At 37.2% G+C, this 23,543-nt stretch overlaps 1 protein-coding gene across 3 annotated transcripts in view; it reads left to right on the top strand.

The window, feature by feature from the left end:
• The first annotated feature begins 4,887 nt into the window (after positions 1–4,887).
• Positions 4,888–23,543, top strand: part of SCYL3 (SCY1 like pseudokinase 3) — a 33,141-nt gene continuing 14,485 nt past the window's right edge. Inside the window, exons 1-6 of one of the 3 annotated variants that reach the window (XM_070940893.1) lie at positions 4,888–4,995; positions 7,651–7,857; positions 11,714–11,899; positions 12,986–13,099; positions 13,707–13,763; positions 23,347–23,449. In XM_070940893.1, the coding sequence (XP_070796994.1) occupies positions 7,693–7,857; positions 11,714–11,899; positions 12,986–13,099; positions 13,707–13,763; positions 23,347–23,449 (625 nt within the window). In that variant the 5' untranslated portion in view covers positions 4,888–4,995; positions 7,651–7,692. Of the gene's footprint in view, positions 4,996–5,282; positions 5,304–5,638; positions 5,689–7,650; positions 7,858–11,713; positions 11,900–12,985; positions 13,100–13,706; positions 13,764–23,346; positions 23,450–23,543 lie in introns of those variants that run through there. The other 2 variants (XM_070940895.1, XM_070940894.1) reach the window with 2 other exon arrangements.

The raw sequence follows: 23,543 nt of genomic DNA, 5'->3' as shown, positions 1-23,543 counted from the left end.
CCCAGGATCCATGAGTTAAACTAATATATCTTGTTTCTGAATAAAAATTTAATTGATGTATAAAAGATATAACTGGTTTATGCTTTATAATACCATTGAAAAAATTAAGTAATATTCTTAGTACCTTTCCTTTCTGTGAGATTTTTCCCCAGGATGTGATTAGTTGTATTGATGTCATTTCATAGCACAGATGTGATATACATTTTGAATTTAAAATCAATTGAAATTTCATAATGTATAATGCTGTTTGCAAATTGTAGGATGAATTATAATTTTGGTACTTACCCTGTATTAGAAATGTTCTGCACAGTAGCCAAAATATTTAAGAAGCTAGGGATACAGTTAAGCTTAATTTTTTTTTCAGGAACAGTGACTAAATAATATAATATACAGTAATTTCAAAATATGTAGAATTCCTTTTTTCACCAACTTTCCCAGCAATATTCCATTATAAATCTTTTTTTAAAATTTATCTAATTTCCCGGGAGTCAAATAACAGCAAATACCTTTGTGCAAACACATATGTAGGGTCTCTGCACCTATTAACAAAAACATTTCAGAGATGTCTAGATCAAAGTTTCTCAAACTGGCCCCTTCCAAATGTGTTGCAATTGCAACTCCTACAATCCTAGCCAGTTTTGGCACACTGAAAACGTTCATGGCACTGAGTTGGGGGAAGAAGTGCCTCAGATGTTCAATTTTGCATGCATTCTCTCTAGAAGAGTGGTCATGTATTGTGAAAGGAAAACTCATGTAACTTTTGTGCATGCCAAAGTCCCTCAATTTAACATCTCATAAACCTGAACAAGAAAAAAAACAACGGAATTTGTTACCTCCTGAAATGAGCTTTGAAATGTCTTTATCTGCTTTTCTATTTATTTTCATCCGCATGATCACCACCTGCACATTCACAAAGACACACACTGTGCCATGCCTTTTCTTAATCGCCTCTGTAAAACCGTCAGACTCCATAAATTTCATTGAAGTTGACACTTCAATTTCATTGAAGATGACACTAAACTGACAGGAATAGCCAACACCCCAGAAGACAAACTCAGTATCCAAAATGGTCTTGACAGATTTGAACAATGGGCCCTATCCAACAAAATGAAATTTAATGTGGAGAAAAACAAGGTTTTACACTTAGGCAAGAAAAACCAAAGGTACAAGTACTGATTAGATAAAACCTGGATCAAAAACAGTAACTCTGAAAGGGACTTTGGAGTCCTAGTGGACGATCGCTTAAATATGAGCCAGCAGTGTCTGGCAGCAGCCAAAAAAGCTAATACAATCCTTGGTTGTATAAACAGAGGCACAGAATCAAAATCATTAGAAGTATTAGTACCCTGTTTCTCCCAAAATAAGACATCCCCTGATAATAAGCCCAATCGGGCTTTTGAGCGCATGGCAATAAGACCAAGCGCTTATTTCAGGGTTCAAAAAAATATTTAAGACGGTCTTATTTTCAGGGAAACATGGTACTACTTTATAAAACTTTAATAAGACCACATGGAATATTACATCCAGTTTTAGTCCCATTACAAAAAAAATGTTGAGATTTTGGAAAAAGTGCAGAGAAGAGCAAATAAGATGATTAAAGGCCTGGAGATTAAACCATGAATGGTTGCAGGATTTGGGTATGGCTAGCCTGGAGAAGAGGACTAGGAGTGACGACGGGTGTTCCAGTATTTGAGAGGCTGCCACTAAGAAGAGGGGGTCAATTTATTCTCCAAAGCACCAGAGGGTAGGAAAAAAAAAATGGATAGAAACTAATCAAGGAGAGAAGAGTACTATCTACTGAACATTAGGCCAGACAACATAGGCACAAATATATGGTGTCTGTGTGTATTTATCACCACGTCAGCAAGAATATGTTTCGCCCAACATTGGAAGGGGAAAGACCTGCCTGCTGAAGATTTGATTTTGGAGAAAATTTTGGATTATGCGGAAGCCGACAGACTGACTAAAGCATTGAGAGATCAAAAGGACTCCATATATTTCCAATGTTGGGACAAATGGTACGCTTGGTTGAACAACAGACGCCCAAAAAGTCAAGTATAACCAGGATTATGTTTAATGTATGTTAAATCTGACTGAAGCCTAAATACCGTAGAAAGTGTAAATATCATGTAAAGTTCCTGTCACGATCATTTGTTTGACTATTTCTCTCTTTTTTTGATGTATTGTTTTAAATAAATAAATAAAATTTAAAAAAAAAAGGAGAGAAGCAACCTGGAATTAAGGAGAAACTTGCTAACAGAACAATTAACCAGTGGACCAGCTTGCCTTCAGATGTTATGGGTGCTTCATCACTAGAGTTTTTAAGAAGAAACTGGAAAGCCACTTGTTATATAATGGTATAGGGCATGGGTGTCAAACTCGATTGCGTCATGTGACATCACATGATGTATCGTGACTTTTTTGCCTTTGCAGAGCTGGAGTGGGCATGGCCTGGGCATGATTTATCGGGCCACCAGTTTGACACCCCTGGTATAGAGTCTCCTGCTTGAGCAGGGGGCTGGACCAGAAGACCTCCAAGGTTCTCTTCCAGCTCTATTCTGAATTTGAATTTTACGTTTCTCTTTTGAATTTGACCTTTAAAAAAAATAAGATTCCATGTGAAAGATGGGAGTGCTATGGGAAACGTCACTGAGCACTACTTGTCTTTACCAGGCAATTTGATTTGTTGTTGGGGAAGAAGGGTGTCAATTGTCCGACTAGCGAACCCAAAAGAAATAGGCACTCTCAGGAATTTTGTAATACCAAAACACCATTTTGGCACTGAAGAATCAAAACCAGCTCTGGTTTTTCCCGCACAATGATTTCATGATTAAACAATGGCTTCGCCCTTTCCCCACCCATGGATATTCACACTGTCCAATTATGAATCGTCCTTTTGTTTTGAGAACAGTTCACTTCTTTGTCGGACACCTGCATCAGTGACCTGGGTTTTTGGCTCTCACAGTCTCTCCCTGGAGCTTCTGCATTCTTTCTCACCCTCCCCCCCCCCCCCCAGTTCTTTGGCAGGTTGAATAGTGATAAGGCTCGAACATTTCAAAAACAATTCAATCTTAACAAAGGGAATTAAATTGGCATCAAAATATTTTTTCTAAACTTACTTTCTACTGGGATCACAGTTGAGACAGACTCAGCCAAATTTATTTTCCTGACATATAGGATACATAGTTAAATTTCATTGGGGGAAAAACGTTGCTGGCAGAAATGTCATACAATACATTGTCCCTTTTTGTCTTCAAAATCTGCAGCAACTTTTTAAAAATATCTTTAATAGTCATTTTCTAATGTCTGCTAATGTCTTGATAGCTCTATTTTTGGATTATGTTGGATTACTTTAATATTTAAAAAGTTAAAACAAAAAATGATGTTAATGTAATCCCAAAATTATAAATTGCATAGATACTTCATTTGTATATGACATAGCCAGGGCCGGATTTAGATGAAAAGAGGCCCTAGGCTATTCCACTTATGAGGCCCTTTCACCTATAGTGAAAGTGTAATTTTAATTTTGCTAACAATTTGAATGTAGGCCCCTCTTGATCTTGAGGCCCTAGGCTGAAGCCTAGTTAGCCTATAGGAAAATCCGGCCCTGGACATAGCTGACATTTTCCAGGTAATTCCCAAAGTAAAAATTTAAAATCATGAACTAAAAACAATGTTTTTTTTTTTTAAAAAAACTTAACTTCCTAAAAATCAACCTCTAACACATTGCAGGTGGGGTTTATTTTATTAAAGGAGGTAAATTAATATGGGCTGTTTGTTTTGAAGTAAAACCTTAGCCCAAAAATTGCACAAAGCCAATGGTTTTTTATGGCAGGGATAATTCCCCTGAGTTGCTCCAAACTAATTTCTAAGACTTAAAGTGCCCATTATTCTGCCCACAAATACAGCTGGAACTGGCCCTGGAGGAAGGAGAACCACTGCAAGCCAATGCTCTTCACTTGCAACCCTCTTAAGTTACTAAAGAAGAGCAACCAAGACAGCTGAGTGGTGAAGTAGAGTTTGGATGAGTACACTACTCCCATCCCAACCCTGCCAAAGGCCTTTCACCAGTAGAACCAAAGATGTTTCAATACATATCTGGTATCCTTCCCCACTTTTGTCCCTTGTGGCAAAGATGGGGGGGGGGGGAAACTTCCCTGAAATTGCATCATTATCTACAGCATACCTCCTTCCCCCATTCTCTCCCACTCCTTCACCTGCCACCTTTTGCAAGCAAAGCAGAAGGGGGGAAAAGGAGGGGATGTATACCTGCTTATTCTGTTGCCATGGTTGACAGGAGAAGCAGAGGGAAGGGCTCATTTGTGGCAACCCGTGGAGATCACAGAACTAACAGCAGCGGTCCCAAGGGCCAGGGATTCAAAGGAGGCACTCCCTACCGCCAGGCAGAGCTACTCCTCTGGTTCGAAGATCTGCCATGTTAAGGGCACCCCACACAGTTCTCCCCGCTGGCGCACTTTTCTGCTTTTACATCGAAGAACAGTGCTCTAGTGCAGCCGCGTGAAAAGTGCCTTCGGGGACAACGCCATTTCATTCCAGGAAGCTTCTTCCATCATAAAACGACGGTCCCCTACACACCATGCAAAGGCAAAATATTATTAGAAATTAACTGTGGCAAGAGTTGCAATATGGACATACCAGCGTTTTCCCTAGCTTCCTAATAGACATTTTTTATTAATTCTTTATTAATCGACATTTTACGCCCCTGAGCTTAACAAGCTACCGCGATCCTGCTCCGTCGACTAAGCGCTCCTTGCCAGACTCTACTGCCCTCATTCAATATGGCGTCACCGACCACTGTGCGGAGAAAGGGACGATCTTGTGGGCGTCAGTGGATCCTCCGGTGTGATTCTATGGTCTGCGTAAGCCGGAAATTTACCTTCCCCTTCCCTCAGCGCTTGTTGTGGAAGTGGCTGTTGAGGAAGTGGGGCGGTGAGGGCAGCTCGGTTCTTTCCTTCCCCCTCGGCGGGGTGGCAGGTGAGAGGGCGCCAGCCAACCGGCGGTGACAGCCCGGGCAGTTCTGGGGCGGGGGAGGGGCGCTTGATTTCCCGGTACCGGGCCGGGGGTAATTGCTCAGCTCGACGCTGCCGAGAAAGGATTAACTATTGGGGTTCGGTGTCTTTCCAGGAGAGCTCTGGTCCCGGTCCTGGCGATTTGCTTACCATGCAGTAAGCAGACTGCCTGTCATCAGCGCTGAGGCGCAGTTCAGCAAAGGAAGAGAGCCGCCCAACGTCGGAGCATTATTAGTGCCTTGTTTTATCGTCATAGAATTTTATTCCAGAAAGGTGGAGAGTCCTGTGACATTTTAAATATTAACCGGCACATTTACAGAGAGTAGAGTTCAATTGGATAAGTCAGTCAGTTTCTCTTTTCTGCTCGTCTGTCTCTGAAATATAAGAGTAGGTCTGATGATCTGACATTGAGTTATAGACTTAATATTGCTTTATTTCACGATCTTCTGGCCCTCTTCTGTGTGTTTCTGTTTGAAACATTTTTTTCTGCCTAGAACATCTGTTCCTTACTACTCACAGTGGGGCATGCCACGTTATACAACTTTTTAGATAGGTGACCAGAACTTGTATATTTCTCTGTGAGTGAATGATCCAGTGAATGGATCATAGTGACATAGCTGAGCCAGGAAGCAGAATGAAATACCCAGAGTTAACAGCTGTAAGTCACCTAGAGCCACACAATGGAAATGAGGGGCATGTACATTAAAAAAATAAATAGGAATGATGAATCTGCTTTGGTATTTCTGGTAAACGTGTTGCTTCACTTTTTAAAAAAGGAGTCAGTGGTGGTCAAACTAATTTTGTTCTATGAGTCTCCAAACTTTCAATTTTCTGTGATTTAAATGCATTGCATTTACTGTTTATCACTTCAATTTGTGCTTTGTGTTTTCCACCATTATCTCTAAATGGATACAGAAAGACAGTTAAATAAATAGTCAACAAACCCAATTAAAATTGAGAGCCAGTTTGATTTAATGGTTAAGGCACCAGCCCAGAAAGCCAGAGACCATGAGTTCAGGTGCCACTTTAGATATGAAAAAAAGCCTGCTTTGCTGGGTGGCCTTGGGCCAGTCACTCTTTCAGCCCAACCCACCTCACTGGGGCATTGTTGTGGGGACAATAGTATTTCTAAAAATAATAAGAGATATAAATTAAAATAAAAATCCATGGCCAAAGAGGAATTTAAGTTGCTCAGTGCAAGGGAAACTTGTATTTATCTTTTTGGTAACAAATTCTTATTGACTAATTTAAGTACAGAAAATGTTCTTTAGCAATTTCTGGAATACTAAGACTGTGCCTTTTTCATTGTATAAGCCTATGACTAGGGAGGAAAGAAAAGCAAAACAATTTTATCAAAATGTAAATAACAAAAAATAAGCAACCACCAATATGTATGTATGTATGTATGTATGTATGTATGTGGAAAAATGAATAATTAAAAGTTTCTGTTTCTGTTGATTTTCTTCCTTCACTTTAATCAGTTAAGGTATCCCTAAGCAAATGGTATATTTCATGAATCTCTAGATGAAAAGAAGCTGACAGTCTTTATATTGTACAAATTTAAATAGATCTTTTTGCAAATTTGAATGCATACCTACTATTTATGTGCAGTTGCTTACCAATTCAAAATAAGAAAACAATTTATAGGACAGATGCAAAATCTTGGAAACTCAGTACTTCTGGCTGAAATAAAATTTCTTAAAGAGACTTAAGGGTGTTTGTATTTGCCTCTTTGCATACTTTGCAGAGCTCAAAAAATATTCTTTGGTCTTTTTGCATATACTGTACAGGTAGTCCTCAGCTTCCAAAGTTCATTTAATAACTCTTCAAAGTTACAACAGCACTGAAAAAAGTGACATATGACCATTTTTCACATGACAATTGAAGCATCCCTATGGTCACATGATTTACATTTAGATGCTTGACAATTGGTTCATGTTTATGACAGTCACAGTGTCCCAGGCTCATTTTGCGAACTTCTGACAAGCAAAGTCAATAGGGAAGCCAGATTCACTTAACAGCTGTGTGACTAATTCAACAACTGCAATGGTTCATACTACAAATGTGGCAAGGAAGGTCCTCAAATAGGGCAAAACTCCCTTAACAAATTTCTCACTTAGCAACATAAATTCTGGGCTCAATTGTGGTCGCAAGTCGAGGACTACCTGTATATATGAGTTCCCCATGGATTTTCAACAATATTCAAATCTGATTACTGTGAAGACCATTTCCAAACCTTGATCTTTTTTTCTTGTAATACTTCATAGTTGATTTGAAAGTGTGTTTTAGATCTCTTGTATTTAAATTTGTACCATTTAGAGGCTGTGTCAGCTTCTGTTCATTTAGAGATTCAGTAGCACATACAAACTGACCTAACTTTTTTCATATTTTGTACAAGATTACTTCTTTGTTTCCAGAATTGCTTTCCAGAATTGCAAACAACATGTGCATCATGTAAATACTAACACATAGGTTTCTGGATTATACAAATGATTCACACTAAGTGTGTAATTGTAAGATTTGCATTATCGCATAATCACAATTTGTTATGAATGCTGCTGAATGTAAGGAATTTTGCACTAATTGGGACCAATTTGTATGAAACCATTTCTCTTTAAAGCTTCTACTATAAAATATATTCCAAGACACCTTGAGTTAGGTAATGGGATCAGAGAACAGTGCTTTAAAGCGTGATGCAGTGGATGAACCTTCATTTACACTACCTTCTGGAGTCAATATTTATTCAGCAATATTGCAGCATGACAAACTTGCGTCAGTGTTTGTTTACAACAGAGAAAATGAAGACAATGTTAACAGAGCTGCCAAGGTATTGAAATATTTATTATATTATTACTATTTGCATAGAAATTTATGAAATTTCTTTTTAGTAGAAATTTCAAGGGCAATTTATGTGGAAAAGACGCATGGCCTTTGAAATGGCAGTACGAAAAGTAAAGTTGAGCTTAATTCCTAGTGATTACTGATGTATACCATGGTATGTATAGAGTATACCCCATAGAGTATTATTCTGACAGGATTATGGTTGGATTCACATATCATACTTGATCATTGTTGCTCTGTTATAATTTATTGAATATATCTGTTGGGTTTGTAGAAACATTAAAATATAAACCATGTTTTACAAAAAACTGACTATATTTTCACAAGAAATTAGCAATTATATGCTTAGTATTTTATGTTCTATTTACATTCAAGACTAGGCACGGGAAGAACATAATAATGGTTAGACATATAAATATAAGTGCCTCAGACACTGATAAATATTTGTAGAAACTGGCCATTTTACAGAATAGTTGCTGACAGTGACACAGATCTTCTTGCACTAATGACTTAATTGTGTGAGGTATAATTAGAAAGCTTTATAACTGCATGAGAAATTTGTGAATAAATTCAGACTAGTTTTTTTTTTAAAAAAAGGTATTTCTAATCATTTGACTCAGAATTGCTTTGTTGAAATCACTAATAGCATATCCCTAAGAGCTGAAGTGTTTCTATAGGCTGCTTTTTTCCTACTGCCATTCTCAGTTCAGATAATTACCATATACAGTCAGGTCCAGAAATATTGGGACATCGACACAATTCTAACATCTTTGGCTCTGTACACCACCACAATGGAGTTGGAATGAAACAAACACAATGTGCATTAACTGCAGACTGTCAGCTTTAATTTGAGGGTATGTACATCCAACTCAGGTGAACGGTGTAGGATTTACAGCAGTTTGCATATGTGCCTCCCACTTGTTAAGGGACCAAAAGTAATGGGACAGAATAGTAATCATAAATCAAACTTTCCCTTCTTAATACTTGGTTGCAAATCCTTTGCAGTCAATCACAGCCTGAAGTCTGTGATGTCTGAACATCACCAGACGCTGGGTTTCATCCCTGGTGATGCTCTGCCAGGCCTCTACTGCAACTGTCTTCAGTTCCTGCTTGTTCTTGGGGCATTTTCCCTTCAGTTTTGTCTTCAGCAAGTGAAATGCATACTCAATGGGATTCAGGTCAGGTGATTGACTTGGCCATTGCATAACATCCCATTTCTGTCCCTTCAAAAACTCTTTGGTTGCTTTTGCAGTATGCTTTGGGTCATTGTCCATCTGCACTGTGAAGCGCCGTCCAATGAGTTCTGCAGCATTTGGCTGAATGTGAGCAGATAATATTGCCCGAAACACTTCAGAATTCATCCTGCTGCTTTTGTCAGCAGTCACATCATCAATAAATACAAGAGAACCAGTTCCATTGGCAGCCATACATGCCCACGCCATGACACTACCACCACCATGCTTCACTGATGAGGTGGTATGCTTAGGATCATGAGCAATTCCTTTCCTTCTCCATACTCTTCTCTTCCCATCACTCTGGTACAAGTTGATCTTGGTCTCATCTGTCCATAGGATCTTGTTCCAGAACTGTGAAGGCTTTGTTAGACGTTGCTTGGCAAACTCTAATCTGGCCTTCCTGTTTTTGAGGCTCACCAATGGTTTACATCTTGTGGTGAACCCTCTGTATTCACTCTGGTGAAGTCTTCTCTTGATTGTTGACTTCGACACACATACACCTACCTCCTGGAGAGTGTTCTTGATCTGGCCAACTGTTGTGAAGGGTGTTTTCTTCACCAGGGAAAGAATTCTTCGGTCATCCACCACACTTGTTTTCTGTGGTCTCCTGGGTCTTTTGGTGTTGCTGAGCTCACCGGTGCATTCCTTCTTTTTGAGAATGTTTCAAACAGTTGTTTTGGCCACGCCTAATGTTCTTGCTATCTCTCTGATGGGTTTGTTTTGTTTCTTCAGCCTAATGATGGCTTGCTTCACTGATAGTGACAGCTCTTTGGATCTCATCTTGAGAGTTGACAGCAACAGATTCCAAATGCAAATAGCACACTTGAAATGAACTCTGGGCCTTTTATCTGCACATTGTAATTGGGGTAATGAGGGAATATCACACACCTGGCCATGGAACAGCTGAGAAGCCAATTGTCCCATTACTTTTGGTCCCTTAACAAGTGAGAGGTACATATACAAACTGCTGTAAATCCTACACCGTTCACCTGAGTTGGATGTACATACCCTCAAATTAAAGCTGACAGTCTGCAGTTAATGCACATTGTGTTTGTTTCATTCCAACTCCATTGTGGTGGTGTATAGAGCCAAAGATGTTAGAATTGTGTCGATGTCCCAATATTTCTGGACCTGACTGTATTTTGCATTAAGATTGATTGGTTTGTCATTTGCACAATGAAACATTGTCTGGGATGAAAGCTTACACTAAATGAGAGGCAAGTTCATTATGCTATTGGTGCTGTTGTTATGCCATAAATTAATGCTTAAAATAGGGCAGAGTTAGTATCTGAGGACTTGACTTTTGTTTATGAATCATTGTGAATGATAAAATATTGCTGATTTGTAACTGTTCTGGATTGGTTGACACCCCCCCCCCCCAATCAGGTACCCATCACCTGATGTCAAAATTTTAACCCCCCCTCACCCCACCCCCCAAGGTCATGGGATTGCATTTTGGGCATTTGGCTAATGGCTCACATTTATGGCTACTTGCAGCATCCTACAGTCATGTTACTGCAATTGTGGACATTTTTTGCCAGTTTCTGGCATTTAGTTTCAGTTTCCAACAAAAAGATGTCCATGAAATAAAATGGATTTGAATGGAATGTTTCAGTATTTGGACATTTCAGTCTCAAAATACTTTTCATATGTGCAGTTCTTGGTGCTCTCTGAGCTTGGTTGTTTGCTTAAATATGTTTTATTAGGTAACTTGTTACCTCATTACTAGGTGACATCATCAATTTTACATATCTATAGTAAGGGAAGGTGACATTATTCTCCAATTCGCATTGTCTGCCGTCTTCAAAATTATTTTAAATACCTTCTGGTCAGGTGAGCTCAAAGAAGCTCTGTCAATTGCAATTTTATTAGTGCCTGTTCTACTTTACTTTATTTTAATCTCTTTTTAAAAAAGAAATGCATGATCTGATCACAGGGTGTTAATTCTTATAATATGTTCTTTAATGTAGTTGGGAAAATTTTAAGTATTCTTAGATTTTTTTAAGTATATGGAATAAGCATATGGAATTACTTTTAAGAAAACTGAGCTAAAATTATTATACATATCAAATATCAGGATTCTTTGGGGAATCCTAAAGGTTTTGATTTATATTTTTTGGATCATAGTGAATGATGCTTGCAGACATTTTCCATATTGTATAGAGTATTTGCCACTGGAGACTGAAACTTCCATAGAATTGTTTGTGAGTTTTCCTTCAAAAACATTATAGACTTATTGAAAAATGTTGATAGCCTACATGTACATCACCTATTTGATGTTATTTAAAATTAGGCTTTTGGAGTGCCAGGATTTTCTGTCTCATTTTATGTATGAAGCTAGAATTTGAAACAAATATATAGGTGGAAATTCTGACTACTAGAGAGCAAACTAGAATTAATTTTGTCCAAATATTCTAATGAAATAGTCAATTTGCTTAGTAACCATATGGAAATCATGCTATAGACAAGGAAGTGTATAATATTTGTCTTTTTTCCCTTTTCACTATTGGATATGAAATGTGTGCATATGGTAATATGTATGTCATACTGAGGGTAGTGTTTATATGTATGTCATACTGAGTGGTTGTTTTGTTTGCATTTTGAAAGCACCTGAAAACGTTACGCCATCCTTGCCTTCTGCGCTTCCTTTCGTGTACTGTGGAAGTAGATGGAATTCACCTGGTTACAGAGCATGTGCAACCACTGGAAAAGGTCCTGGAGGCTCTCTCTTCTTCAGAGATATGTGCTGGAATCTATGATGTTTTACAGGCTCTTGTGTTTCTTCATGATAGGGTGAGTGTGACAGTTAAGCACTTTCCAATCAAAATAAAGAGAGACATATGGAGATTGGCTTTATTAGTTTGTTACTTTAATTACACTATATTTACTATATCTATCAAATGTCACATGTTTCTTTTTACTGCTTTAGTTTTCTTGTTTTTTAACATAATTTTGTGTCACCTAATGAAAAATAAATCACATTATGCCACATTTTTATATATGTGCATTTTTCATAGGCCTGATGTAGGGCATGTTATCATTTGGTTTCCAGTCTCTGTTCTGGATCCATCCTTTGATCATCACTTTTGTTAGCATCAGAATGCTGAGAAGAGACAAAGAAAACTCATGAGCCAATCATTTATCTCCCAAACTAACCAATAGGAGAGTTCAAAAATGATACTCAAATACCGTTCTACTCCCTAAACTGTCATAATTTCCAGAATAAGAAAAATCCTTTCAATCTTATCCAAATAATAGAAAATTAATTGTCACTATCATATTTTCATTATATTTGATCTTTGAAAGAATAAGCAGTTATAGTATTGCAGGAGAGGGAGCCATCTTATTGTCAAGCATTCTATTTCAATTAAAAAGCCATTGTTAGTTGGGTTGCTGGAAGTCAGCATTATTACAATCAAACATTTTCACTATTGCTTTGACAATGATTACAGGTTGCAGGGCAGGGCAGGGTAATGTTCACCTAGGCTAGAGGTTGGGAGACAGGTGAACAAGAATTTAGGGTAGTGTTTATATAAGGAGGGAATATCAAAGTGGGCATTTTAAATAGGGATGATGAAATGGACTTAAAGGCTTGCTGATGGAGGTGCATTCCTTTTCAAGTTTAGTTAAATTGCAGACAACAAAGGTTCCCCTTTAATTTTTGTCCAGATGTGTGTCCGTAATAAACTGATTAGTATAAACTTGGCCTGACATAACACACCCTTTTTTCTAGTTCTCTGGTGGGATATAAAGTTCCTCTGTGGTTTTGACTGCTGTCCTTTGTTGTCTCAGGATATCCAATTAGTACTAACAAGGGTTTTATATTTAACTATTCCCAGTCTTACTATGTATTTTTTATCTTTTTAAAAACACCTATAGGGAAATCTAACCCACAACAATATCTGCTTATCCTCTGTATTTGTGAGTGAGGATGGACACTGGAAATTAGGAGGCATGGAAACTGTCTGCAAGCAGAATGAAGCAACAGCAGAGGTAGAATCAAGCACCCTATTCTGTTGTCACACAAGGGGACTACTTCTTGTTCCTTGAATGGTCTTCACTATTGCATTCCACTCTCTTGAATAATTTGGATATTTTTAGATTCCAGCATGTATGAGATTATAAGCCAGTCATGTTGCCTTATTTCTTTTATCAAAGCTGTAAGCAGAGTCCCCGAGTCAGTCAACCGAGATGGGATTGAGGCTACTATTAACTTTCAGTAGTTACCAATATTTCATATTGTCCAGTATACATCAATTGCATTTCTTGTTCGTTTCAGACAAATTACACACCGTCTTTTAGGGACAGTGATTTACTCTGTGATAAAGCCATTTTTTAAGCCATTTAAAACCATTTCACAATCTTATTACAGAAGTTTTGGGTTATATGCAACATAGCTTGAAATGATTCATTGGGATTTTGGAATGTCAAATAATGCATCAAGAGTAGACGGGTAAAGAATTGCTGTTGAAATTTGAATAAATATACAGATGTGTGGTAAGGAAAGGACAAAGATAACAAATACATGCTTCTGTAGCTTCTCATTTTGACACAAGTTCCTCTGCATTAATATAGCTTTCCATTGTTTCACCCATTGTAGTTTCTGCATAGTATCCAATCAATACGAGAGAAGACAGGGATTCCACCTGAAGAACAGGTAGGTGTTATCATTGTTTATACAGGAGAACTCTGCTGAGACCAATATAAAAGATAACTTCAGAAAAGAGTTTCTGTTAATGTGTGTTTAATTGTACATGTGTAGTAACCAAAAAGTAACTCTTCATTATCTGTTGCACGTATATTATAAAATATATTTTATATTTTTTAAATATATCAAGATGGTATGGTATCATTCAATGTTGGACCCATCTGGAAAATTAATAAAACTGACACAAGAGTTACATTCTTTAAAATGTTGGTTCTGAAGTTCCCTCCCTAAATATATTTACTTCGAATTTCAAATTTATCAGATCCAGAAGTTCAATATGATGTTTAAAAGCAAATTTAATATGTGACATCTTTTGAAGTTTGGAAGACTTTCATTTAAGAACTGAGGCAAAAATTCATCCAGATAGAATTTTTTATACTTTTATACTAAGTTACTTGATATACTTTTAAAATATCTATGATATAAAATTTGTATGAATCAGAATAATTTTTTATTCAAAATCCATGCTTTTCTGAATTGTGCAGGTGCATTGAAACTTTGATTTAATGGTGAGTTCAGGAGTGGGTGTCTTTATCATTTACTTCCTGTTATCCATTAAATTGTAAAATACATCATCGTAGTGATGTCATTATGCAAATTATATACCGTAATGTATGTATAAAATTTTACATCATTTAAACACATAATACCAAATATATAATTTGTGTCATTTTACATGAGTTATTACCATTATATAAATGATATTAGATTTCATAAATTCAAGTAGGATTTTTGTTGTATTGTATTATTGAAGTCTGTTGTATTGATGCCTGCCAAATTGAGTAAAAACAATATGTAAATGTTAGATGAAAATTTACCCAAATATTATTTACTATGATTTCTAGATCATCAATTGTTTGGAAGAATATCAGAATATTCTTCTAATATTTAACCAAAATTTGCATATCTATAGCATAGATCTAATTTTAGTCTTTGAAGAAATTCAATTCTGCCCTGATTTTTAGTTATGTCATATTTGTTTTCTTACCCCTTTTAAGTTTTCTTCTCCATGATAAATATATCCAGCTCTTTCTGTAGAACCTCATAGTACTTAATTTCCAACCCCCTCAAGTTTCCTGGCTTCTGTTCTTTGAGACACTTTACCAATGTCTTTCATAAAATGTGCCCAGAATTGGCAATCTTGCCAGTGACATTATGGTTCTGCAATGTACCCTAAGTTTTAATTACTTTTTAAAGATACCCTGCTAATTCTGAATGTTGTCTTAATTTATTATGTCAATTTAGACATTTTTTATGTGTACTGCTCCAAGCAGCATGCCTGTGCTTTTGATTCGTTATACTTAAATGTAATTCCAGTTTGGAAAAGCAGGGAAGAATACAACATCCCAGTATAGCTATACCAAAAAAGTTAATGAAGATTAAAAACAAAAAAAATGGGTGAATGGAAGGACAGAAGTAGCTTGGAATCATAGAGTTGGTGTCATAATACAAATGCTCAAAATAGGCTGAGTTTGATGAAAGATGCTAAGAACAACAACAAAAAGCTTCTTCTGGAATATCTAAAAAAGTAGTGAAAAGAATACTAGTTGGTCAATAAAAATAGCAAAATGCTGACAAATTGAAAAAACAAAACAAAAAGCAAACGCCCCACGATTTTAAGTCTGTGTGTGTGTGTGTGTGTGTGTGTGTGTCTGTCTGTCTGTCTGTCTGTCTGTCATTTATTTTCTATTTATTTGTACCATATTATTTTTTACAAATAACTAAGGGTAGCAAATATACCCACCTTCCTCCTATTTTTATTATGTCATTATTTAATGAGATAATCTGTAGCCTGTTCAATAGGAACAAAGATTAGCGTTAAGCAAAGATTGCAGCAATACAGCTAAACTACTGAAGTTAAGACCATATAAGGAGGGGAATGTGGAGAAATTTAAGATAGAACAAAAACAAGCCATTTATCATAAACCATAATATGCTTGTTTAAGCATTAAAGAATATAATATACTGATTATGTCAGAGAGTAGTACAAGAGATCATTGTTAGAAAACATCCCTTTCTGAATGTAAGGAGTTTATTCAGAGTTTAGATTTCCAGAGACAGAGGAATTGCATCCTACAGTACTAAAAAATAGCTAATATTATTGTCAAACTGTTAAGTATTATCTTTGAGAAAATATGGAGAACCTAGTAGGTACCTAATTAATGGAGGAGACTCAGAGTTTTTTCCCCCTTACATTCAAAAAGTGGGAAGAGAATGATACAGCAACATAGTCTATTCAACTTGACATCAAAACCTGTGAAGACTGTAGAAGTAGATCATAAAAAGACTGATTTATAAGCACATTAAAAATTCCTGAGACAATATGAATTTTTGGAACAAATCTTGCCAGGTGATATGCCTATCTAAAAATATCTACTATCTCATATTTTGATTTGGTAACTTCCATAATTGAGTGTGGGAATTGTATAGACATAATATATCTTTACTTCAGTTAGTATTTGAGTAATCCATTGACATTCAGATTAGCATGCTAATTAAGTTTTGGCTAGATCACTTGAAATTAAATGGATACACATAAAAATAATACTTAAGCAGTGCTAATCAACAGCTCTTATTAAATTGAGAAGGCTAAAGAACATCAGAAGATGCAGAATCTCTAAGATCTTGAATGATCTTAGAATGATCTTAGATCTAAGATGAATATACAGCTAAAACACATGAACTAATTCAGACAATGTGAACAAGAATCAAAACTTGATACACTTTCAAAGGCACTTTGCGAGGAGATACAACACTTGACTGGAGATATTAACAGGTGAAGGATAGAGTGGATCTGATGGAGCATAAATTGGAGAAGAAAGATGTCCAGTATGAAGCTGATTTGGATGAAAGGGCTCTTTTGGAATTACAGTTTATGCATCTTCAATTAAGATTTTGAGAAATTCCTTAATTGTCTGGAGACGATATTAGATCAAGAATGATTAAAGCCTTGGCCAGGTTAATCAATTGGGAAAAAGACCCTTGACTTTGAAATAGACAAAATTTATAGAATAAATTCCAGATTTGCTACTACAATAAAATTACCAAGGGATGTCTCAGGCCATTTTGTAAGAAGAATAAAGAGAGATCATGGTTTGGATTGCCACTTTAAATCTAAACTAAGAATGGAAAACAGGGATATAATTGTTTTGAAGGAAATTCCTGTCAGAATTTTGAGAAAAAGGAAAGCTTATTTCTTCCTTACTGATATCCTGAAGAAGGTAAAAATTCCCTTCTCCTGGGATAAACTTGAAGGAATGATATTCACTTATCAATAGCAAATATTCAGACTGAATTCTATAGAAAAACCGAAGGACTTCTTGAACAAATATAAACTAATTTTGGACCCAGCTGAAGAAATGGATACAGACAAGCAAGTAGAAGTAGATCAACCTCAAAAAGTTTTTTTACTGAAGAAGAAGATGTTACTGAGATAACCATCCAGGAACTTAACTATTTTATCCAAGGATGGAGATTAAGTTTATAACATGGAATATTAATGGGGCAAATATCCCATCTAAGCATAAAGAAATATTTCATTACTTAAGGCAGGAGTCCTCAAACTATGGCCTGCCGATGCAATGTATCCAGCCCACAGACTGGTGGGATTCAGCCCCACCCCTCGCTCTGCCCTTTGTCCCTCTCCTCCCAGCCACTCCTCACATTGCTGGCTTTTCCCAGATGACAGGGGCCTGGGGAGGAGGTGCCTTGCTGATCACAAGGTTGTGCCGCCCACATTGCCCCTCCTCCAGCGGTCAGCCTTATCTTCCACTTCTGTTCATTTGAACCATACTTCTGCACATTTCTGCTCACTGCATCACATCTGCCCGCAAAGGTAAGGCTAAAGGGCACGGATAGGCGGGGGAAGGCCGGCTGGTGGAAGGGTGATGCCAGTGGCGCAGGCACATGTTCCCAGGCTGGCAGGTGGGTGGGGGAGCAGTTGCGGCCAGCTGGCAGAGGGGTAATGCTGGCGGTGCAGCCATGTGCTCCTGGGCCAGAGGGTTGGTGGGGGAGGGCCAGCTGCAGTGATGGGATTCAGCTGGTTCATTAGAATCGGTTATTAACTGTTTGCTCAATCGGCTGAAGCCTCGTCCCTCCCAGTCTCTGCTTGCCGGGTGGCTCGTCTCACCACGTGGCCACTCACCCAACCTTGCTAGAGCTGCTTCGTGCTGTGATGGCACCCAAGGGGAGTGGAGCAGGAGCAGGGAACCTTTCTTGCCCCCTTTCTCTGCGCCTGTGCTGTTTGGCCTTTCTACTTCCTTTTTGGTATCTGAACCATGTGGCTACCACCATGGCGCCACCAGCCTCTGTACTGGAGCCACTCCAGGAAGTTTGGCCAGAGCTCGCGCTCCTGGTAGGTCTCCGGCCCTCCCTGACTCCCTCTTTTCGGCCTCTGCCAAGCCCAGTACCAATGCCGTTTGGCACACACCAGCCTCTGCAACCGAGCTTGGCAGCGGCAGGGAACACGGGATCACCTGGAAGCTACAGGATTGCTGTGAATCAAACCTTCTTGCAGATCAGTCCGTGCCGGTTGGAGCACACGTGGCTGTGAGAGGAAAAGAGGCTGGTTGAGCCGGACCCAGATGCTTCCCGGCTTCCCTCATCCCAGAAGCACCAACCTCGTTCGCACTCTCCCTTCTCTGCTAGCGGCCACCCCTTTCTTCACACGGGATCGCCTGGCAGCGAGGAGGGAGAGGGAGAAGGGGGCAGCTGCTAGCAGAGAGGGGAGAGTGCAAGGTTGATGCTTCTGGGACAAGGGGAGCCAGGAAGCATCTGGGTACAGCTCAGCCAGCCTCTTTCCTCTCATGGCCGCGTGTGCTCCAACTGGCACGGACTGATCCCAATTTATTTTTAAAAAAAAGCTAAAGAAAAAAATGAAAAAATGTTTTCATTCAGAATAAGTTGAGAAGTATGCTTTGACAATTTTGTCTAGGTGCACTGAAATTTGTGCTACAAATAATTAAGGAATGAAGAAAGATAAATGGATAAATGAAGGGAAATGCTATGCCATTTTATTTCAAAATTCTTCCCTACTGACTCATAATGAAATTTCTCAAGTTCTTTTCCATACTTTCTATATATATATAAAAATTCAAATGCTGTTTCCTTTATGGCTAATAAATCAGGCTAAATTAGTGCTGTGTCAAGATATCCTGACAGAGTATCAATTTCTTAATCCTGAAATGTGCTTCATTTCAAGATCTGGAATAACGATGTTTACTAGGTATACTATATATACATCAATGATAGTCTTTTAAGTTTTTCAGCTGTTAATATTATCTATGAGTGTCAAACTAATTAATCTCAATTGTACAAAATCCTCTAAGATTAATATCTTGTTTATGGTTCATGCTATTTACTGTGCTATAACTATTTATTTATAAAGATAAAGGATGCATTTTCTGAAGCAAAGACAATATAATTAAGTTGCATGGCAGCTCTACTCTTATAGTTGTACAGAGTTTCAACAAATACCATACTTTTCGGAGTATAAGTCGAACTTTCCCCCCCAAAAAGAGGGTGGTAATGTTGGTGCGTCTTATACACCAAATACAGCCATTTTTGGCCTCCTGAAGCCCCACCCCGCACATCCCATTTTTACAAAAAATGGGCCCGTTTTTCCCAAAAACAGGGAGCGCAGAGGGTTTGGGAGGCCTGCAGAGTGCTCCTTGGGGCTGGGGAGGGCAAAAACACCCCCGTTTTTTGGCTTTCTGCCAAAAAAGACAGTTACGGGATAATGTGAGGATTGTTTTGAATATTATTGAATATTTACAATATCATAATGAGAAACAGCTTTAATATTCTTGTATGCAGAGAAGGCCCTTGACAATTTAAATTGGGCTTTTATGTTCAGAGTTTTGGAAGATATGGACTTTGTGGAGAATTTTATTCAAGGGCTTAAAGCAGTTTATACATCACAGCAAGCAAAGATTATTATTAATGGAGATCTAAGCAATTCATGTGAAATTCAAAAGGGTATGAGACAAGGATGCCCCTTTTCTGTCTTGTTGCTTATATTGGTGTTGGACATCTTGAGTAGAAATATTAGGCAAGATGAAAAAATAGCAGGTATAAATATCAACAAGGAAGTTCATTAATTGAGGATATTTGCTGATGACTTGGTTATATTTTTGTAAGACCCAAAAAATAATATAGAATATTTGATGAGGAAATTAAATGAGTTTGGGGTTTTAGCAGGTTTTAAAATAAACAAACAGAAAACAACAATGCTTGTCAGGACTGTGATACATTGATCATTATTGGGTAGAATATCTGTAATTAAAATGAATGTTTTACCAAAGATGGCTTTTTGTTTCAGAAGTTACCAATACTTGCAACTGATACTCCACTTAAACAATGGCAGATGAGTATTTCTGACTTTATATGGCAAGGGGAAAAACAAGAATTAGATATAAACTTGTGCAAGATGCTAAGGAAAGAGGAGGTTTGCGTTTATCAGATTTGAAATTGTATTTCGATGCTATTTGTTTGGTCTAACTAAAAGAGTGGGTGAACCTCTAAAATAAGAGTCTACTTGATTTAGAGGGTCATGAATTAAGATTTGGATGGCACGGTTATCTATGGTATGACAAATTTAAAGTAAATGTTGATTTTAATGACCATTTTGTTAGATGTGCCATCCTAAGAGTTTGGAATAAATATAAAACAAGTTTTCTGTGAAGATGCCTCTCTGGGTGTCGCCCGAGGAAGCTTTTTTTAAGAAAAAAAAAAAGGTAGTAAAGCCACACTGGTGGACTTATGGTCAAATAATATCTTTTAATTTTGGTGATCCTATCCTTAAGTCTAAGGAAGAGTTAGAATCAGAAGGATGTGTCTGCCATTAGTTTACTTATTTACAATTGAAAGAAAGATTTAAATCCGACAAAAAGAGTTATGGGTTTGATTTTGTGAAAAATGAATTAGAAATCCTACTGCGTGATAGTGATAAACATATTATTGCTAAGGTCTATAAATTGTTATTGAATTTGAATTTGGAAAATGAATATGTGAAGCATCGCATGATTCAGTGGGCAAGGGACTTTGGATATAATGTAATGCTTGAACAGTGGGAGTGGATGAAAGGTTTAAAATTTACACTAAATTATAATTTAAAAGAAAACTTCTATAAGATGAGCACTCCATGGCTTAGGACCTGGTTATCTACGGGACCGCCTGCTGCCACCAGTAGCCTCCCACCGGCCGGTACGCTTTCATAGAGAGGGGGTCCTCCGGGTGCCATCGGCCAAACAATGTCGACTGGTGGCCCCCAGGGGGAGAGCCTTCTCTGTGGGGGCACCTACTATCTGGAATGAGCTCCCCCCGGAGATACGGAGGATCCCGGATCTACGCACCTTCTGCCGCGCTCTCAAGACCTTTTTATTTCATCAGGCTGGCCTGGCCTAGTTTTTCCCTTTTTTCCCTTTTTAAAATGCAAATTTTAATTCGTTCTTAATTTATTGGGGTGTTTTAAATCTGTCTTCGGCCAAATTGTTTAATTCGGTTTTATTCAGTTTTAAATTTTGTATTTATGTGTTTTTATCCTGTGGCTGTTCACCGCCCTGAGTCCTTCAGGAGTAGGGCGGTATATAAATCAAATAAACTAAACTAAACTAAACTAAACTAAACTATTTAACACCAGATAAGTTGTCAAGAACGTATAAAGGTATTTCAAATGAATGTTGGAAATGCAAAAGTAGATGGGACCTTTTATCATGTATAGGTATTTTAGCTTTGTATTGTGGTTATTGTGGATTTTATTGTTGTGAGCCGCCCTGAGTCTGTTGGAGATAGGGCGGCATATAAGTTAAATTAAATAAATAAATAAATAAATAGTGGGCATGTGAAACACCAAAGAAATATTGGAGTAGGATTCACATCTTAATACAGAAGATTTTAAAAGTGAATATAAAGATAAAACCAGAAACTTTTCTTTGGGTTTAATGGAAAAAGACTTGGAAATTTTTTGGAACTTTGATATTATATATGTTGATGGCAGCAAGATTACTTTATGCATAAAAATGGAAGGATACTTCGATTCCCACAATGGACAAATGGCTGCAAAAGTTGATGGAGTTAGCAGAGCTAGATAAACTTGACTGCTTTGATTAAAGAGAAAAACCACAATTACTTTTGTTTCTACTTGGAAACTGCTTCTGGACTTTGTGCTTGAGGTGGAAAAAAATAAACTTTGGTTTTGAGTTTTACCCAGTGGATAGGTTTGTTGCTATAGAAATGGCTAGTTTATACTATTACATAAAAGTAAAAAGTGAAGGTTCGATGTTATTATCTTCTACTGCACTAAAGGGAGTGGAAAGTCAATGCCTTTTCTTTCTTTTTCTTTTTTCCTATACTTTTCCCTTCCCTTCTCCCTCCCTATCTTTCCTACTATTTTCTTTTGTATTTTATATCATAACTTAATTAAAAAAAACAGCTCTTATCAAATTGAAGACAATATAATGTTGGGCTAGAAGCATGCATTTTTATGAAATATTAAAAACAATTTGTAGTTATACAATATCGTTTCTGTAAAATTTAATGTTGTTTTAGCTGATTCGTTTTGCTTGATTTTGCTTTCTACTTTTTATGTCATCTCAGTTTGATAAGAAATCCCTTTATCACACATCTAGATAATATTTTAGGTAGAATATATAAGACAAAAATCCTGTGTGATGTACTATTTAAAATGTCATTTTAAATGAATGATTAAATGAATACATCAAGTATTCAATATCCTTGATTTCAAAATTTCTACTGCTACAGCCAGGTGGATAAGCAGCTAATTGAACAAGCATCAAGTATCAACTAATTCACCTACCTATGGTAGTAGAAATTTTGAATTCAAGAATATTACCTTTGACAAAAATACGTTAGTCCTAGAAAATAATGCATTATATTCTAGATGCTCACAAATTTGATCACTTAATTATTTCCTGGAATTTTGCTTTATTATCAGACTCTCATCTGTAATTTCAGTTTATTCCCCTAATTGAACATGATAGAAATTACTTGTTATGAGTATTTTGTATCATCTCTCGCCATTATTTGTGAAATAATGTCTGCAGGCTCTTTATCATCCTGGAAGTAACTCCTGTGGTTCTGAAAACCTGTACTTTAAAAAAGGAGCTTGGTTTTCTCTAAACCTTTCTTGTAGAGCCTTTTCTTGCTTTTTATCTTGTCCTACTTAATGCAACTCGCCCACTGCAAGAGTTCCTTCGCTGATTAAGTCCTTGATTTCAAGACCAAAAATGTTCTTTGGTTGTTAATGTATCCCTTACCAAGTGCCATAGCCTTATTGTATGTCAAACAGCTCCCCCTAGATTATATGCTGTTTCTTCGATACACTCTGCATATCTTTTTTATTTAAATTTTAGTCTCCTCCTTTTGGTAACTTATCTCTGATATGGTACTTTTTGTATTTCACTAGAAAGATGTATATACTGTATATTTTTAAAAACTTAAGGAAATATGATATATTTAAAGATAAAGTTTGGGAAATGGTTAGTGTCCTCCATATAATATTTTTATTCCCCAGTCTGTAGACTTCCAGCTTCTTCCTGAAGGCCATGGGCATTCCCGAGATGCCTACTCATTTGGTGTAATAGTTGAAAAACTGCTTACTTTTTTAAATGAAGAAGGTAAGAATTCTTGGAAATAGAATGTATTGCCTCAAATGTAAATATACTTACAATTCAGAATAGATAGAAGGAAATACTTTATATACAGTGCTTA

This window comes from Pituophis catenifer, unplaced genomic scaffold, assembly GCF_029215685.1.
Source record: "Pituophis catenifer annectens isolate HBS135680 unplaced genomic scaffold, rPitCat1.0.hap2 SCAF_3, whole genome shotgun sequence".
In the NCBI taxonomy this organism is placed as follows: Eukaryota; Metazoa; Chordata; class Lepidosauria; order Squamata; family Colubridae; genus Pituophis; species Pituophis catenifer.
This window is presented reverse-complemented; position numbering and strand designations above follow the sequence as displayed.